The 19,432-nt window shown below is 42.0% G+C and overlaps 1 protein-coding gene across 2 annotated transcripts; it reads left to right on the top strand.

The window, feature by feature from the left end:
* Positions 1 to 908: 908 nt before the first annotated feature.
* Positions 909 to 11,545, top strand: LOC121617409 (beta-2 adrenergic receptor-like). Of its 2 annotated transcripts, XM_041952584.1 has the most exons (4): positions 909 to 1,136; positions 4,154 to 4,316; positions 4,455 to 4,746; positions 5,898 to 11,545. In XM_041952584.1, exons 2-4 carry the CDS (start codon positions 4,157 to 4,159, stop codon positions 6,943 to 6,945), a joined length of 1,500 nt encoding a protein of 499 aa, XP_041808518.1. In that variant the 5' UTR covers positions 909 to 1,136; positions 4,154 to 4,156; the 3' UTR covers positions 6,946 to 11,545. The 2 variants fall into 2 exon arrangements, with proteins under 2 accessions (XP_041808518.1, XP_041808519.1); XM_041952585.1 differs by lacking the exon at positions 909 to 1,136 and having other exon boundaries at positions 4,179 to 4,316; positions 4,430 to 4,746.
* The last annotated feature ends 7,887 nt before the right edge of the window (positions 11,546 to 19,432 follow it).

Below are 19,432 nucleotides of genomic sequence, written 5' to 3'. Positions count from 1 at the left end.
ATTCTCCCTCCTCAGATCCTGGGGAGTGATTTGATTCCAGATGTCACCGTGCATGCTAATATTATTTGACAGATATGATCCAATTAAATCTGAATCAACCTACCTTTTTGCAGGTTTGGGCTTACAGACTTGTTACTCTGACAACATTGTCAGATGTTCAGGCTTGTGGCAAATCATCAGTAATCAGATCAAGCTAAATGTGTTACCCATGTACAAAACACAGGGCTACAGTTTGAATAACATGTGGAACAGTGTCATTCAGTAGAGTCAGTTCAACTCAATTTAAGTTAGACTATTGGTATATTAAACCTATAGTCTACCTATATTAAGACTATAGGTAGTAGCTGTTTAGCTGTGACTACCTCTTATATTACCTGCATATACTTTATATTCTAGTAATCACATAAAACAAGAGATAGAACTCCCATATTGTACAACTATGACAACCTTGATCTAACCTGAGGTGAGTTGTTTCTGTGAATAGAAACTCAGCAGTGTCTTTTTAGTGCATTGTCTTAGCAAGACATAGTGAAGCATTCGAAAGTAGAGCATAGTCGAGCATTTAGGTCAAAGACTGCTTTTGTCATGTTCCTAACCGCAGCAGTACAGCTGCCCAGCAGCCAGAAACAGAAGTGTGTGGTTTCGCACAGCAGCTCGCATGTGTGAATGTGAAGCAGGGTGGTGCTGAAAAACAGCTCAGAAAGCCCTTCCTGAATAAATAGAGGTTAAGAAACTAATGTTCCCCAGAGGGCACTGGGTGCTGTTGAGCTGTCAGTACACTGCAGACATGCGATATACACTTAAAGCCATTCCTTGTCCTCTGATAGGCTACTGTCCTGCTGTGATGTCACGGGGGCTTGCCTATAAAGAGGGTGACGGGCTCAGCTGCTTCAAAAGGGCAAGTGTGGTTGAGGGCTGAAAGAGTGTGTTTATACATGAGTGTGCACTGGAAAGAGAGAGCGAGGCAGAGTGTGCGTATCACACACAAAACCAGACATTCATAACTCAGCAGAGGAAGCAGAAGGGACACCAAAAAGCTGCTGACAAACACATTATAATGATCCTTTGTGCTGGGGACGTAGAAGCGTCTGGATTATCAAATCACTGGACTGTAAAGCAGAGTGCAGAGCCTGGAGGTAGGAAATCTTACTCCAACTGAATGCTGCTTTACACACATATGCGTCGTGCATACACTGTGTTGCATGCACATGTATACACCATGGATATTTTAAGTGCTAGTTTACGCAAGTGTGTACTGGTTTACGCATGTCAGAACTACTGAAGCATTAAAAGGATTTTAGTGTTAAATGGTGCCACTGACAACCAGTTTTTCTCTAGTTACTGAACCATTTTGTATAGTATTTATATGGTAAAAGGATTCAAATGTAACTTAAATAAACTTGTTGAATTGAGTCATAACTGAGATCTAATGATAGATTTGAACTTCTTGTACAATCAGTCGATTTTAAAAATACATTTACTGCTCGTAATATATATATATATAGATATAGATATCTATCTATCTATCTATATATATATATATATAGATAGATATAGATAGATATAGATATAGATATAGATAAGATAAGATAAACTTTATCAACATTATCGACATTAAAAAGCATCAGTCTAATTACCTTCATTCTAACAGCTGCCACAGGATTTAGACCTCTGACCAAACCTAATTTAGCAGAATAAGTCAGATTCTTCCAGTGTGATGGTGTTGCTCAGAGTCACTGAATCCAAACTAGCTTTCATCTTAAATGCATGTGGTTTATTTTATCGGGACGTTAAAATGTTTTATGACTCTTTTGTTATTAGAAGATGTGTGCTTTTCACAAAGTGCACTGAAACATCCCTCTTCCCTCACAGTTTGGTCCACTATCATCAGTTTATTCTGCAAAGGCTGAGTGTTGGACGTGTTTGTGTTAGCACGTGCACTTGTGCCTATGTGTTTGTGCATGTACTATTGTGTGCATCTTTGTGTGTTTGAGTGCTCCGTGTGGTTACCAAAACTGAGCTATCTCTGCCCAAATATTGGGATATTACGTCTCAGTAAATCTTTTGTGTTTGATTATTGGCCTCAGAGTGCCGGTCCAGTTTCTTTGTGTGTGTCACTGTTTAAACAGCAGAGCCATGCATTAGTGCAGGTAGCCGCTTTGATTATTGATCAGATCACTGGGGTGAGTGAACAGTCACAAGGCACCATTAAAGGGTCATCAGTGTAAAGGGCGGCAGGGTCAAGCTTCATGCAGAAAGCAACAAGTGAGCTGAACGTCTTACAAACATGGATAAAAGAGGAAATCATTCCTTTGATTGTATCTATGCTTGTTATTGAATCATCTTTCAGGGGCAGATGGAGCTGTGCACCTTTCATTACGGCTGAAACAACCTTCTATGCATCAGTAATGAAAGATTGATTTTTCAAATGAGTCTGCAGTTAACTTTGCAGCAGATCCATCATTTGCCCCACACTCTGGCACCTCTATGTTCCCTAAATATATGTGCAACGTCATAAATAAACAGCACACTAACACTGATGATTAATGTGCTGTATTACTACAGTAACGTAACAACACTAAGTCTTTGTTTACGTACCGCAGCAATTTATTCCACTTACGAAATGACTGTCATAAATAAATAATCTTGTCCTGGTCCACCCTGGGCTTTGAAATGCATCCCAATATTCAACACTTTGCTCGCTGACCACTGGGAGAACTGGCTAATGTTGTGAGTGTTTGGATTGTGTTGGAATAACACCAACATGCATATTAATCCAAATACACATGCACACGGGCGATCCAGTAAACCAAACAGCCTCTGGAGGCAGTCAGAGGTGAATTAAAAAGCAGCACACGGTGTTCCCTTTTAACTGCACATATAAGAGCAAAACAAAGGTGAATACACCTCCACCTGTGCAGCTCAGACAGTTTTATCTATTGTAGCACGATTTATGGTCCTAAACCTTTGCTTACATCACAGAGGTCCAGGGCCATCCCCCAACAGTCAAAATAGTGGACAAGGATCACCAGAAGCCCGTCACACCCGCTACACATAAGATCGCTTAAGTTAAGGTACACAGTCCACAATAAACAATACACTGAAACCACTAAGTTTGATATTAAAGCTATGTCAATGCTTCATCTTAACTACTCTGGCATAAAGTCCAAACTCACTAAAATATTGTCATAGGAAATCACATTTTCACTGCCTGTAGCTAATCAGCACTATCTTAATGTCAATGAATTACTGTGGTGTAGCGCAAAAACTCTGTCCTCAAATAGAAATGGTGTTCAAACTAGGCGTTTGCACTTACACACAGCTGGTGCAACCCAGTTACAGGTGGCTGCTGTCACCTGGGGCTTCATGCTCGGACGTATGTCTTGTTTTCTAAACATACTGTCAAAAAGACTTCAAAAATAGTTAGGCAATAAAAAATGAATGTGAGGCGTGTGCTGCTCCGTTCACGCCTAATATATGTATTCCTCTGACAGCAGTATGTCCAATGTACTCACAGCATTAGGTGCAGTAGGACTTGTTTTCCAGGTACTGCTGCCGCTCTTCTGCAAACACCACATACCACATACACTGATGTAGCTCACATAACACTACACAAGCCCCAGCACTTTCCAAGCATCCATCCACACCTGTAGGCTTGGCGTATGCTTGGAGGTGGTGATTATGATGGAGCCAAGAAGGCAAATGTAAACTCTGCTCAAACTATGAATTAACATTATACCTTGATTGCATTTCAAGTCTGGCCAGGGACCTTTTTACGCATCATCCCTCCTCACTCTCCCCGCCACTTCCTGCCATATACTATCATAAAAATGGTGTTCATCATGAATTGACTGAAAATGGAGATAAATGGTAGAGATATGGACATGGCATATGCTGTTACATCATAGCAGGACACAGCTGATATCACATTCATGTGTATGTTAACCCTGGGGGAGAAAGGCTGAAAGGCATGGCAACCACTGAACTTGATGAACTCACGATAACATTAAGGGACATATAACCTCCTCTGTGAAAGACCTTGAGTGTTCATCCCAGTAAGAAGCAGACAGGGAAACTGGACCCCACTCCTGAGCTCTCTTGAGCGGCTTACATTGTGAACAAAGCTGTGTTGTTCTCTGTGTTCTGACTGCAGATCATGGAACATGCGAGTGCTGTCTCAGCACTGGCTAACCAATCAGAGCACAACAACTCCTCCCTGGTTTCTGATTGGTCAGCGAGGTCTTCGGAGTACAGTGACGCAGAGCTCGTGCTGCTGGGTGTTGCAATGGCTATTCTGGTTCTTGCCATAGTTTTTGGTAAGTTACGAAACGTTCCATCATTCCAGTGAGTTGATGGTTTGTTGGATTCACTGATTGGAGGATCAGCACTGGAATATCTGATTTATGCAACATCCAAATGTCTCTTTTAGCTACATTAGTCCTTTCTCCGTCCAGGTAACGTGCTGGTGATCACAGCCATCCTGCGGTTCCAGCGGCTTCAAACAGTCACCAACCTCTTCATTGCTTCACTGTCTATTGCTGACCTCATCATGGGTTTGGTTGTGGTCCCTTTTGGCTCCAGCTACATCCTGGTGGGAACGTGGCAGTTTGGAAACTTCATGTGTGAATTCTGGACAGCAGCTGACGTGCTGTGTGTGACAGCCAGTATAGAAACCCTGTGTGTGATTGCTCTGGACCGCTATCTCGCCATCACCTCGCCACTCCGCTACCCAACGCTACTCACCAGGTATGTCCAAGACGTTTGGTCTGACTGTGTGGGGTTTAAATTTGAGGGTGGGGTGATTTAAGTTTAGAAAAGTGACGAGCACAAAACCAACCAACGTTTCACAGTTTCAGCCCTGGGTTGCTTAATGAATTCAACCTTTGTTGGGTAAATTTATGATGAGTCATAAAGGTGCTGCTGTTGCTGCTGCACCACTCTTTACATATTCAAATCCAGCATGTTGTACATCTAGCCACACCCCAACCAGTGATGTCACAACAGGTTTCACCTTTGACAGGAGATAGACAACACCTGCAGTGACTTCACTCGTTGAGGTATTTTTGGATTTACAACATGCTGGAAAGTTTGACCATACAGAAAGTGAGAATTTGAATCCATGTAGTGGTGTGCCAGTAACTTTCCCCTCCTATTACTCAGCATGGAAATGTCCTTTGTCCTGCAGATATGTTTAACATGCTGAGCAAATTTAGATTAACTTTATTTTTCTCTGGCTTTTAAGCATTTTGGAGAGGACCTGTTCAAGTAGAAGCTCATCTCTATTAAACATACAACTTAAAGGGGAGCTGCACTGAAATTACACCATCTGTTTACAGATTTTGAGAACTGCATTATGTGAAAAAGTTGTATAAAGCCTTTTGTGGCTCCAGAGGGACCAGCAAAAAAATTCTGATAAATTGCCTCAAGTGATGTCACATGAGTCAGTGTCAGGTGTCAAAAGTTTGACAATAAAAATTCTGGGGTATGAAGTTGGAAAGAAGTGCCCTCTGTAGCCGACACCTCGTGTCTGCTTGGGGCTACATTACTACGATTAGCACGGCACCTCAATCTTCAACCAGACTGTCACCTGCATTGCATTGTGGGCAATGTAGTCTGCAATTTTCAAGGAAGAATGCATGTAATTAAAAAGGTGATATTTGGTTCGTCTGCATCGATTTTCATTTAAAACTTAGGCATCATAAATCTGAGTGTGTGTGTGTGTTCAAGGCATAAAAGGTGGTTTATGATTTACCAAAATTGTGCCATCATGTTGCTTTTAGAGCATCTTAATTACACTTTTGGTAATAACAGTACAATAATTTTCACCTATGTGTTTTCACTCACCATCTTTACAATATTCTTCAGCTGCATGTACTCTCTTGTCTCCTGCTGACCAGGGGCCGGGCCGTTGCAGTGGTCCTCGGGGTTTGGGCAGTGGCCTCCCTCATCTCCTTCCTGCCCATCCATTTAAAGCTGTGGGTGTCAAGTGATAAGGAAGCTCTGCGGTGCTTGGCCGACGAGTACTGCTGCGATTTCAACACCAATGCGGCGTACGCGGTGTCATCCTCAATTGTGTCGTTCTACCTGCCGCTGGTGGTGATGATTTTCGTGTACAGCCGGGTCTTCCAAGAGGCTCAGAAACAGCTGGAGAAGATCAGGGGGAGGGAGAGGCACTTTCATAACTTGCATTACACTGCACAGCTGACTTATCCCAATGATAGCCCTGCTATGAATACACTCACGGCAGGAACTGAGGTGGGAGAACAAGCAGCGGAGGACAGTCTAAACATGCAGAAAACAGGAGGTACAGACGCTGGTCAGGAGGAGAAGTTAGGAGAGAACAGAGCAAGGACAGAAAAGGGGGAGGGAAAATACTCTGCCACAAAGCGTCTCAAGTTTTGTCTTAAGGAGCACAAGGCTGTGAAAACTTTGGGGATCATCATGGGAACCTTCACATTGTGTTGGCTACCTTTCTTCATCCTCAACATCCTCATGACCTTCCTCAAGTTGGGTGACATTAAGCTGCTTTTCAGACTCCTCAACTGGCTTGGATACTCCAACTCAGCGTTCAACCCGCTCATCTACTGCCGCAGCCCCGACTTCAGGCACGCCTTTCAGGAGATACTCTGTCTGAGGGGCAAACGGGGGAGCTGGCGAGGGAGGAGAGGATGGTGCTGGTGCAGGGAGAGAGATTGTTACTCCAAGTCCAAAGGTAGGATGAATGGGAACTCGGACCTGAATGGTGTTAGGGGGCTGGCCGTGCAGCAGAGGTCAGGGTGGACGGGCAGTTTGGAGAGCTCCATTCGAGACAGCTCACTAACTCTGGCGCCTCCGCCTTCCTGCTCTGACGAGGTTTTAGAGGTCGCTCCTGGTTCCCAGACAAACTGGCAGGCTAACAGTTCTGCTAACGGAAGCTGTAAGGAAAATCTGGCTTCTATTGCTTGACCAGTTAGGATATTAGACTTTACATTGTGTGTGCATAGCCGTGCAGTAAACATCCGTTTGGTGAAGCTCAAGATATTTGCGTTTGGTTTGAATTGACTCAACTTTTTTGAGGCTGTTGCTTGCAGATAATATTGTGTCATTGTGTTTCGGTTACTGAAATTTTGCTTGTGATCACTTTGCCTTTGCTGCTGCAGTTTTCTTAACAACACTGTAAACCACAAAGGCACTACACAAGTAAACCATGTCACCAGTATACGTCAGCCAGACTTAAAATCTTTTGAAATGAACTGTAAGTGTGTCACTCCCGACAACACGATGCAGAAGTGCTAAAACAGCTAAAATTAATGCCAATCAGACAACAAGCAGTAGCAAAGTGAAACCAAACATTGTGAGCTTCACCAAACTGGGACCTACGACAGGACTATTATTGGAAGATGCATAACAGAAGGGTGATGTGATAATGGACTGCATATGAATTACTTGCAACAGAAATATAGGAAATACCGGCTTTAATGACTGCTCGATGATCAAAATATCACGCATGCTCATGCATTCCAAATGCTCCTTTGCTGAAAGCAGTCAAATAGGAAAACATTTGCTCATAAGTGCAGAACATTCAGACATATGTGGTAAGGTTGCTGGTTCAAATAACGGCTACACGTGGACTCAGTGGATACTCTTGGATAAGGTCATTATGTAAAAAATATTGTAGCAGCGACTGCTTCACCAATGCTAGAAGATTCAGAATGTATCTACTGGACTGCAGTTGTCAGCGGTTGTGAATGTGTAGCAGCAAATTGCACAAAATGAGTATTTTAGAATTGGAACAGGAAGGATTAAAGCAGTTTGGTGTTTTAATCATTGTGTGTTCATGAAACAGACCCTGACTGATCAGTTTAGATGACTAAGATTCACAAAAGGAAATGTTCCTCTATGTTTGCTCAAAGCCCCTGAAAACCTCTCTATAATATAAAACATTCATGACAAAATAAGCAACAGTCAAAGGACTGTGTGGGTGTCTGACTGACGGCGACGGTAACAACCCGCCAGCTGTCATCAGATTCTGAATCAACATCGATAAACTCTGATCGGTGCATGGAAGTGATGTCACATTTTCCTAACTGAGACCAGCCCACTTCAAACCAGCGAGGAAAGTGCAGAGGAAAAAGACACTTACATAGAAATGTCTTATGTAAAATAACCGGTGGAAAAAGGTAAGTTTTCAGGCTCTTTAAGATGAATTTTCATGAACATTTAGATATAATCTTGCCGAGGAAACACTTAATTTTCTCCGTAAACTTGCAAAGCAGGAATTTGGCACCACATTTGCAGTGCTAATAACCTTGTCTGCTGGCAACAAAAGCATAAGCCGGATAAAACCTCCGTGACGCGGGGTTAAAAAAAAAAAATACATTTGTTCGCCCTGTGGCTAAAAGTCTTATATGAAACAATAGGTTTCATAACAATAACAATAATAATAATGATAATAATAACCTCCCCAGATTATCAACAGTCTGCCTGTTTTTCATTCCTTCCTGATAAACCTCATAGCTGGTCCAAAATCATTTACTGGTGTGTATTTGTAGATCAGATAAACATCTGAGGCCCAAACTTGTGACTATAACTGCTCCTTCTTTCCCCGTGTTTGCTTTCTTTCATCACATATTCGCTGGAACAAGCCCCCCCCCCATCCAAACATCGGCATCTACCCACTCGTCTTTTATCCTGCCTGCTTTAACTCTGTTACAGTAAGAACATTGTAATCTGTCTGGCTGCACTGGGGAGGTCATTTTCATGCTGTGGGATGTATTTCCATAACATTGTCTGTTAACATCCACTGTAAAAGCAACATCACGTACACATATTTTAACTTTTTGGGAAATCATTATTCAGAAACTTGGTTGAAGGGAAAGTGTGTTTGGATAAGTTGTTGTGATAATGATAAAGTAGCCATATACAGTTTATCTATGGAGAAAAGTGGACAGATTACATTTTGAAAATCATCTCCCCAGCCACGCTTTTATATGTGCAGGTAAATTATTACCTGAACAAGGTATTCAGGGGATTGTGTACTGTAAATATGATCTGCACGTGTGTGTGTGCGTCTGTAAGTTTTGTGTACTTGTGATTATTAGCTGCTTGTGCATTTCAAAGCTTGAAACGTGCCATTGATCATTTGTAATTCACTGTAATGTGTAAAGTTGCAAAATACTGTAGTTTTGGTTTTTACTTTAAATTTTGTGTCATGTTTGTTAACCCATATGGACTTTGGATCACACAGTTTAAAGCAACATTATGTTACTGTTTTACCTTAAAATAACAGCTTCAAAAGCATTTGGCACAATGATTTTTGATCGGGAGAACCTCTCTCATGCCCACTTTGTGCTCCAAGCACCTGTTGTTGCCAACATTGTTGCACTATGTAACTTTGGTTGTCAGGTACGATCTCTTGTGAGATGTGCAGAATGCTTTATAGCAGTACGTCGCGCAACTGATATCATGGAACCCATTGGTTATCATCTGATGATGTTTTAGCCTCTGGGGGCATCGTCAATGTTTCAGGGCTTCCGGTTTAGCTGTGACATTTTGGCTGATCTCTATAAACAGATACATGTGTCTAAATGCATATATAGTTTTTTTAAAAAGTCTAGTAAAAAGCAAAGTCTTCTTCAGATGTTAGCCAATGGGTTGAGAGTTTGCATTTCTGCCAGTGTGTTGCAGAAAGTTGCTCACCTCAGTTTGTCTGCATGCAAAAAAAGCCCGCTCAAACACGATTCTGTGATGGGCACTGGAACCAGGCAAGTGGGCACCAGAACCAAGCTCTGAAGCCTCTACGGAAATCATAGCAGAGGCGAAAAGACAGAAGAAGACAGCTGGCAGAGGAAGCTAAGAAGAGAAGAAGGGAGAGTGACCAAGCAAAAGCAAGAGGAAATATTCACAAAATCATAGGCTCCATGACAAACGCCAAGCTCGCCTTCCTGCTGTTGGACTACTTAGTAACATCAGCTGGATTGCTACGTCTTGTGTTTTTGGACTTGCCTGATGTTTGGCTGTGTTAGCAAAGCTGCTGGCTTGTTAGTTTTTGATCATAAGTAATGCAATCATAACAAATGCACGTACAGCTGTCCATAGTTATGACAGTGATGTGTGAGTGAATTGCACGAAGAAACCTTAAGAGCAGCAAATCCCCCTAAAATACCAATTCTTGCATAATGTTGCTTTAAGCAGCACTGAAACTGCACTCTGTCATTTTATATCATATCTGTGCGTCTAGCTTGGGATACTGAGACGAACCTGCATCGTCGCTGAAAATAAAGCGTAGTTTCAGTGTGGCCGAACGCCAGAGGAACGGGTTCTGTTTTCTACCTCCACCAGACTCATGAATGTCATCTCTTTTCTGTAAATATTTATTCTCACGCTGTTGTATGCTTTTGTGAGTAAAAGAACGAAGTTTAAAACTGCCTTGTTTGAATGTGCTGCTTGTGTCTGTGGGTGGATGGGCGTGCGAGCACAGGGGACAGGCTGTCAGAAAGAGGGAGAAAGATAATAGAAAAGAGGAAGATGCGCTTAATAAAACAAGGGTGGAATTAGCTTAATGTTAGCTTGTGGTAGCCCACTACTCTCAGCTTGCCTTCTAACAAACGATGTGGGAGGAATTTGAGGTTATTTGGGCAAACAAGCATTCTCATTTAGCTGATGATGTAATTTATTGTCAAAGTTGTGCTCTTTCTGACAAGTACAAGTAAATCCAGAAGGTTTTGATGCCTCTTGCAGAAGTTTTTCTTGTGAAAACAGTGCATACACAGTTTATTAGACTGGGTGTTAATCTAATCCTTCATTTAAACACTGCCAACTACAGCATTGTTAAGTTTTCATCTTAGCACTGGCTCTTGCCGACAACCCACATTGGAAATAGTGATTTGCCGGGTAGCCAGTTGGCCTAAAAAAAATCAGCCTGACAGACAACGAGCTGCATGCTGTTGACCAAGCGGAGCAATCATCAAAAAAATCCAACTTCAAAGCCACTCAAAGTTTCTCACAAAGCATATAAGGAATGTCCATAACTCTGGCAATTTTGCCAAACTTTGCCTCAAAAGGCTCTTTGTCGACACGTCGAAATGTGAGTCTCCACACACTACAACCTTTTGAAGTGAGCCCACGAGACAGAGGCTTTCTGTGCTTAGTTAGTCAGCCAAGTTAGTCATGAAGACTTCTGTTTGCATTAAAGTTAAAGTGTGTGTGTGTGTGTGTGTGAGGCATGACACACAGTGACAGGTGCGAGTGGTCACAGCAGCTACAGTATCAGCTGCTGCAGAGGAAATACAATCAGCTTTACTGCTTCAATACACACAGACACACACACACACACAGCTTTACAGTTTGACATGAAAACACACTGTGTGTGTGTATGTATATGTATATGTATCTGTGTGTGTGAATATGACTTGTTTCCATGGAACAAGTTTCCAGTTTGGGTATGCTCAGGTAAATGTACTTAACATACATGCCTTTTTGTCATGTCTGCTATATGTTAGCTGTATCTATTAGTGTCTTGGTTACTGCCTTTTTTTTCCATTCGTGTTTGTTTTCAGTATTAAAACCTGCAATCTGATCTGTGTCCTGGACTGTGTCTTTTATTAATGTAACACCAAACAGTTTTACTGACCTCTGTTGGTTTCAAGTCTGTTGCACCTTAAACACACACATTAGTGGAGGTGACACCTGCAGTGCAAACCTCTAATTCACTGCAGCAAGACGAGAACATTACGGAGGCCCATTACATTGCTCTATAAATTTGTGCTGAGTGTTTTGGGAAGCATAAAAACCACAGCTCAAGTCATATTGCTTTGACCTCGGCTTTGCAGAGCATCTTATGAAATAAAAAAAATCCCCTCAGTGGTTTGATTACATAAAATAGTTTATTCTTAGTGCTGCGTGTTTGATTCGAGGGAACATTTCCATCACATCTTTCCTCTGTTTACTGCTCTATCCATCAATTTGTTTTTGGTTTTTTTTTTATTCTCATGTTATTTCTGAGGCACGTTGTAACCTTGTTTAGGTTCTTTGCACATTAAGTTATTATTACTATTATTATTAACCACTGGCGTAATTTAGGCTCTGTGTGTGCTGTCTCACATCCTCTCGCCTTCGTTCTACATGTGAGTATCTGCCCTCACTTTCCTGTCAAGCATTTGTTGGGGTGTGTCTGTGTGTATCTTATTATGAGGTGTTAACTGGCATTATAGAGCTGACAATGGGCAATCACATATATCCTGTGTGATCACTCACCCACAAAGCTACAAGCATTTACACACACACACACACACACACCCCTGTTGACAGGCAGATGCGGTTTAATCCCTGTAGATCAAAACAGAGACCCTCTGAGCAGAGCCTTAGGCCTTTGTACACAGTGCACAGGGCTGAAGGTATGCCCTCCAGATAAACACACGCACGCACGCACACACACACACACACACACACACGCACACACACATGCACACACAAACGCACACACACTATCCATCTCTCTATCTCTTGAATAAATATATGAATGCACCTGTACCAAATGCGTGCATATGCACACGTGTGTGCATGCACAAATACGTATGCATTTTATATGTGCAAGCACACATGCAAAGCACCTATAACCACACACACACACACGCACACACTGATGCACGCTATGCAGAACATCCACGATATACATACACAGACACACAATGTCCTGAATGTGTGTGCGCGCGTGTTGCACGTGTTGCCAAGTGTATCTTATGATCGCAGAGAGTTTATAGATGGGGAGCTTGTGTTTCTGCCTGAACTGAAGCCGACCCAACACCTCCTGCCAAAAAGCATGAAAGACAGTGAGAACAGACAGCTATTCTATCTGTGTCTGTCGGTGGCACACGTGTACAAACACACCACATTTATCCGGAAGTGTAGCAAATCCAAAAGCTGTGCTGTATCGTATATCTTAAGGTGAAGTATATGGCGTTGGGCTTCGCAGCATCTAAACACAGCCATCCTCCTTCTCAAATATTGACCATCTGCACAATATCTTTAGTTGCAACACATACATGTCTACAAAGAGACTGTAAAGTTTGAGCTCATGTGACAGCACAGCACTAGAGTTTCATTGATACTAAGTATAACAGCATTTATACACTGGCTTTCCTCCTATTTCCTCCTATACATGCACGTGCGTTTATACTGTATGCATCTATTTGTGCGTGTGCATGTTGTGTGGCCCCAGCGACTGCTCTCACAGTGGACCGCTGTCTGCGCAGAGACGTAATGTTTGTCTGTCCTTGGGTGCTCGGTTGGAGTCATCTGAGAGTCACTTGACACAAATGTCCTCCCAGAACTGAGGAAATCAACTGGAAGAGAAAGAGAGCAAGGGAGGGAGAGTGAATGAGAGGAGGTACAAATTTAAACGCGAGTCAAAGCTGGTGGATTTAGAGCATCACAGGGTTTCGTGACATCCCTTGCCCTTAACATCAATAGTTGTGGTAATAATCACACATATTCAGCAAAGTTGTGGTAGTTAATCAACTTTTGCATATTTGTTTTGACCTGAAACTGAATGAAGGAGGAAAACATAATGAATACAGAACACACACACTCAAACACAGAGGTCCATCACCTTTGAAATTCGGCTCATTCATTTGGCAATTAATAACCAACAAAATGGATAAGCTGAGGTTTTTAACCCAGGATGTGGAGTCAGATTTCACCGTGCATTTATGGATGCTAACAACAAGTCCCAGTCCTGGTGCTAACGATGGGCAGCAACATTGCTAACATTGCCTTTCACCGTATCAACAATAACAAATGCGATAATTAGCCTTTCCTATCGTAAAGGTACCCATCGCCTTTGACATCAGGTGTATTAAAAAGCTGTTTGAGGGCCCTGTGATTCTGGACTCAAGGACACATTAGTTCATGGACATGAAGCCATCACATGATAATCTGTCAAGCTCGTGACTATAAGTGACGGAAATCCCGGCTGTCAGTGGGATCCTAACGGGGGAAAAAATTACTGACGACTGCCAAATGGAGCAGAGAGGAAAATTTTCACAAACTCAAAGCTCTGTTGTTTGAACTGTGACCTAAAACAGATCCAGCAACAGTCTCAGAGTCTAACTTTTTAACTCTTTTACTATTTAAATCCAGGGATTACAACCACGTAAAACACACATCAGTTATGGGAACAAACACAACACCGTATCCAACCACAGCATGACTCAACACTACACTTATCACTCCTGGTAGCTTTGGTCTATAAATAAGGCCTCTCTATCTTGCTCAGACGTCATTCTGTGGTGACACACTGGCCAAACGACGGACTGTAAATGAGACCCTTGATCTGGTTTTGGATCACGGCCCTGACCACTTGTGCGGGGGATTTTGTGGTCGTGGGAGAACACGTGCTTTTTTTTTTACCTGAAAGGATTCTGTGTTTAAACTCTCATTCACTTAATACTAACTATTAGATTTGGTGCAAAACTAAGACATTAAACATTGAGTTCCAGTCTATAATGGATCGAACTTTTATTTTACACTTTGTTTTTTAACAAGCGTGTTGAAAAAAAATTAGCTGCAGAAGTGCTGCTTGGAGAGACCCAAACTAGCTGTTTACTCCTGCTTTCCACTCTTTTTGCAAAAGTTTAGATGGTGAACATGGAGAACACTGAGGGCGATGCGTGTCAAGTGGCACCTACGCCGGCAGCGAGGGCAAGATATGAAGCACTCCAGCTGGCATGTGCTGAACAAACACAGACAGAACCTGCAGACGCTTAAGGCCGTTCGGAGATGAAACCCCCAAAAAGTCTGAACCATAACATCACGCCATCCAACTAAGAGGAGCCCCCACTCAACCTGTGCGTGGTATTTGGGGCCTTGGCGGTAGTTCAGCTCAGGGTGTTAAGCTTCCTATAACATCTGTATAGATTCGCTTGACAGATCCATAAGTTACTGAGGCGGGCAGGCAACCCGGCTTCACCAGCTCAGTGAGGAGAATTTTAAACAAAATCTTTGACAGTATTTTGATTACTTTACATCTTACAGGCTACTTCTTATATGTATATTTTCAAACGTTTGTCATCATACCCTAACAAATTCACACAGGCCATGAAGTACCTATTTTTTAAATTCAGGACTGTACAAATGTATCAGAGCCATTTGTATTCTTGGATATAGTTCAAAAGAGCAGCACACTTTTGCACTGTAGTTTAGCCAGAAGCTACATTAAATGGAAAAACTTAAGAATAAACATGAGAGCCTATAGAAATATAAAAGGACCAGTGTGCAAGATTTATGGGGAACTATTAGCAGAATATGGCAGAAATGTACCAGGATATTCATAAGTGTGTTTTCATTAGCATTTAATCAATTGAAATTAAGACATGTTGCGTTTTCGTTACTTTCGAATGAGCCCTTTGCATCTACAGAGGGAATGTCGTCTTCCACGCAGTCCGCCATGTCGCTCCACCATGTTTCTACAGTAGCCCAGAGCAGACAAACTGAACACAGGCTCTAAACAGGGCCTTTCGTGTTTAAAGCAAGTTTTGCGGCCACCATGGGTGTGCCTCCACTTCTTCCTTGTGTTCCCTGTGTTGTTTCTCTCTGCTGTGGGCGGACCGCTCCTCTGCTCCTTTGCTGTTCAGCCTGCACACCTGCGCCAAGCCGCACACCTGCAACCCATCAACTCATCAACCCTGCGGTATATCAAGCCTGGTTCTTTGACCACTTGTCAACAGATTGTTCAGTTTGCCAGTGTGGTACTAACAGTCCCGCCAAGTACACTCAGTATTTTCCTCGTGTTTGCCTGAATGTTGTTTAATTCTGTGTTTACCTGTGCTCCGCCTTCATCATCCGTCTGTGGTCTCTGTCTGCCTTCCAGCCAACTACTCAGCTCTCCCTGCCTGCTACGCTCCACAGTCACTCTGGCTCTGTTCTCTCAACAACTTCTCTAAAAGTCTGCATCTGGATTATTGAAAGCCGTGTGTCTGAGTCCTGCTTTTGTGTTCAAAAGTAGTTGTACATTACACCTTAGGTACAAAAAAGCATTTTTCTGCAGACCACCATTATTAAAGATGTCTGTAAAACCTTTTGACAGGACACCTGAACCTGAAACCTGCAGCAACAAAACATCCTTAATTTCCTGACTGTGTTAATGTTATTACAATTTTACTGTATCTTCCTGACTCAAGCAGAAAGTAAATGGATAGAATATGTAAGAGAAATAGAAAAGAATATTTAGTTATTGTCTAGATAACATGGGTAACATGTTTGGATTCTGTTTATCACGTGTGTATTATGGAACTAGAGCGCTGTTTACAGGACTGTGTTAACACAGTTTCACTGCTCAAGACTGAGAGTTTTCATGGCTCAGCCACACATTAGGTGTCACTTCTGCTAATTTTTAGGGAAGAATGTGTGTGTGTGTGTGTGTGTGTGTGTGTGTACACATCCGTACTTCCCCGTTCTTGAAACAAGACCTGAGTATTTCCTGTGTGCTGCCAACGCTGCAGCATATGGCGTCACACCAGCTGACTGAGCAGCCTTGGCAACAGGCTGCATGTGTGTGTCTGTGAGTCCATGTATATAGTATAATGCGTAATCACATGTGTGTGCAACCAATGTGTGTGTGTGCATATGTGTAGCCTCTGACTATGAATGTGTTTGTGTATCTCCTGCAGCCAGTGTGTGTGTGCGTGTATGGTACAGGTCCAGGGGCGCACAGGAAGCTAAATATCCCTGATTGTCCCGCTGTCTGTCTGCGTCTATTGGCAAGAACTGTTGGCTGTGTGTGTCGTCCGCTATCCAACGGGGATCTGACCTACAAGTAAAGGATCAACTTCGAACAGATTTTAATTGTAATAATTTTTTTATCATACTGATGATACAACATTCACTTCACTTATCCCAATGCAAACTGAGTGGTGCCAATGCACTGAATCTAATGTTTAAACCCCCACACTGGTTGCACTGAAGGGAGCTCACTTTGACGAGAAAATAAGGGCAATCGAATGCTAACCACCAGTGTTCTTGCTCTCATTTTCAACAGTTTTCTCACACTGAGCAAATAAACCCCAAACAATCTTCTCGTCTGACATAACAGAAGTGCCCCTGGTGTTCGCAAGTCAGAAGTCTCCTCATCACCATTCTAAGAAATCCAATCACTGCACGTTAACAGCATCAGATTACATCACATCAAGCTCGATTAGATCTAATTAGATTAGGATTAGATCATCACTTAGACGCCTCCTTAGCCAGGCTGACAGAGCGCCTCGCCAACAAAGAGAGGAGCGTCCCGGACGCTTTAATTCACGCTGGTTGTCTGAGGCTGTCGTTACTCCTGTCGTTTCATTGTGACTTTTATTATGCAATCACGCCAGGATGCATTAGCGGACAGCTCCGACACAGAAATCTAATTTGACTCCTGCTGCTACGGAATAATCCACAGAAGACACGGCGGTGTCTCAGGCTCGCTTTGTGATCACATTTCTGGGTTGCCTGGAGGCGGCCCAGCTGTGGCACACATGATGGCAATGTAAACATACATAGAGAGAGAAATAATGCAGATACATGAGTAAGGAGGACACATGGCATTGTAGCTGTAGAGGTTTTATTGCATTCTTTCAAGGCCTTACATGGTTTTGCCCCCAAAAGCATCTCTGATCTGCTGACCTGGTGTGTGCCCTCTCGACCATAAAGATCTGTGGATGGACTCCTGCTGGTTACTCCCAGGTCGCGGTTTGTGATCAAAGGATCCAGCTCTTGCTATCAGATGGGACTCTGTTTTTTCCTCTTATCTTAAAACTTTTCTTTTTGTGAAAGCTTGTGGTTTGTTTGATATACATTTCATTCATATTGTTTTTATTCCTATTTATTTGATCTTGATTTTGATTCTTGTTTTATTCATTCTACTGTCTTTATTTCCCTGTGTTCATGTCATTGACCTTTTTATCGTTTTTTCTGCCTTATCTGGTTTTATTTTTATTATATTTTGTAAAGCACTTTGTAACATTGTTAAGAAAAGTGCTATATAAATAGTTATTATTATTATCATCATCATCATTATTATTATATGCATGCACCAGAGGCACTGTCAGGCCTTTTGTGAATACACAGTTGTGAATCAGATCTCAGGAAAAAGTACATTGGAATTGAAAGGACAAGACCTCAGAGGTTTTTGTACCAAGCTACCAGTTGGTAAAGTACCTATTTAATCCTTCCCTTGTCAAACAGGAGACTCTGCTGGTTTATTTCATTACGTTGCTAATTGCCCTTTGAGCTCTGCCAAGGCCTGCTGGATTTTTCCACAGCCAAACTGCATTGCTTATTACAGAGGACACTTGTGCAGACAGAGTGCAAACAAGTCAGGAGAAGTGTTGTGATGTTGTACCTGTAGAAGGAAAACGCAGGATGACGACTGCATTTTGACCGCTGACTTTTCATGAAATTAAAAAAAAGTAGCTACAACTTTTCTTCACTGCCGTCTACATTTCTTATAAATGCCCCATATTGTACTCACAAATGCATTGAGTGTTATCTCCACTCCTTCCAATCCATTTTCCTACCTTTTTATTTAATAATTCAGCTACTGCAGAACAAAATGCATAAAAGTCATCAAGATATGTTATATTAGTTTAGTACTATATGAAAACATGCAGCCCTTCCCACTGTCTGCCTGCCGCTCGTGCCTGAAGCTCTGCTGATCATGATAAAACCTCCTCTGATCAGCTGAACGTTTGAGCGACCACACAAAACAAATGACTTAAGTAAATGCCTATTTATGACTGTAGCCTAACCATGATTACCACCCTATCCATGCAAAACTTGATTTACCCTCCACGGCATATTAGTCTCTGCAGCATGGACTGTTTGATCCGTTTTTATACTGTAGCTTCTGAGTTTTATTATGCAGTTCTGTGACAAACTGAAAGAACATCATGGTCACAATTTTATTTATACAAAAGTCAATTGTCATACTGTTTTTGACTAATAGCATGTAATGTTGCTTAGCATTAGAGTATTATATGTCATCATGGAAACCTTTCTTTAAAAATGGCATCAGTGATGTGTTTAATATTTGCAGACACAATGGCAGCGACATTTTTGAAAACTGTTAAGATGATAAAGATAATGGCAGGTGCAGTTTACATTGAGCAACATTACAGATTAATCCTGGTTTCTGTGTGCTGCTACTTTTTATTCTCCTCTGGCAGTTGTTGTCTGGGAGATTCAGGTTCTGTCTCTTTTAAATCTTAGTTTTCTATGTCTTCTACTTTTTTTTTTACTAGAAACCTTTCGAACATTTAAGCTTGATTTTCTTTTAATGCACGAGTTTACTATGTTCGCCTACATTATTTAGCAGATACTGCACTAATTAACAAACTGAGTTATAAAGAGTACTACAAAATAGTCTGATACTGAACTGTGATTTTTTAAATGCATCTTTGTTGTTACTAATATTTGTTTT

This window comes from Chelmon rostratus, chromosome 14 (genome assembly GCF_017976325.1).
Source record: "Chelmon rostratus isolate fCheRos1 chromosome 14, fCheRos1.pri, whole genome shotgun sequence".
NCBI lineage: Eukaryota > Metazoa > Chordata > Actinopteri > Chaetodontiformes > Chaetodontidae > Chelmon > Chelmon rostratus.
Note: the sequence above shows the minus strand (reverse complement) of the source record. Positions and strands in the feature narration are given on the sequence as shown.

Coding starts and splice junctions, on each gene's coding strand:
- LOC121617409 (XM_041952584.1), top strand. CDS start 4,157: ATGGAACATGCGAGTGCTGTCTCAGCACTGGCTAACCAATCAGAGCAC. Junction 4,317..4,454: donor GGTTCTTGCCATAGTTTTTG/GTAAGTTACGAA, acceptor TTCTCCGTCCAG/GTAACGTGCTGGTGATCACA. Junction 4,747..5,897: donor TACCCAACGCTACTCACCAG/GTATGTCCAAGA, acceptor CCTGCTGACCAG/GGGCCGGGCCGTTGCAGTGG.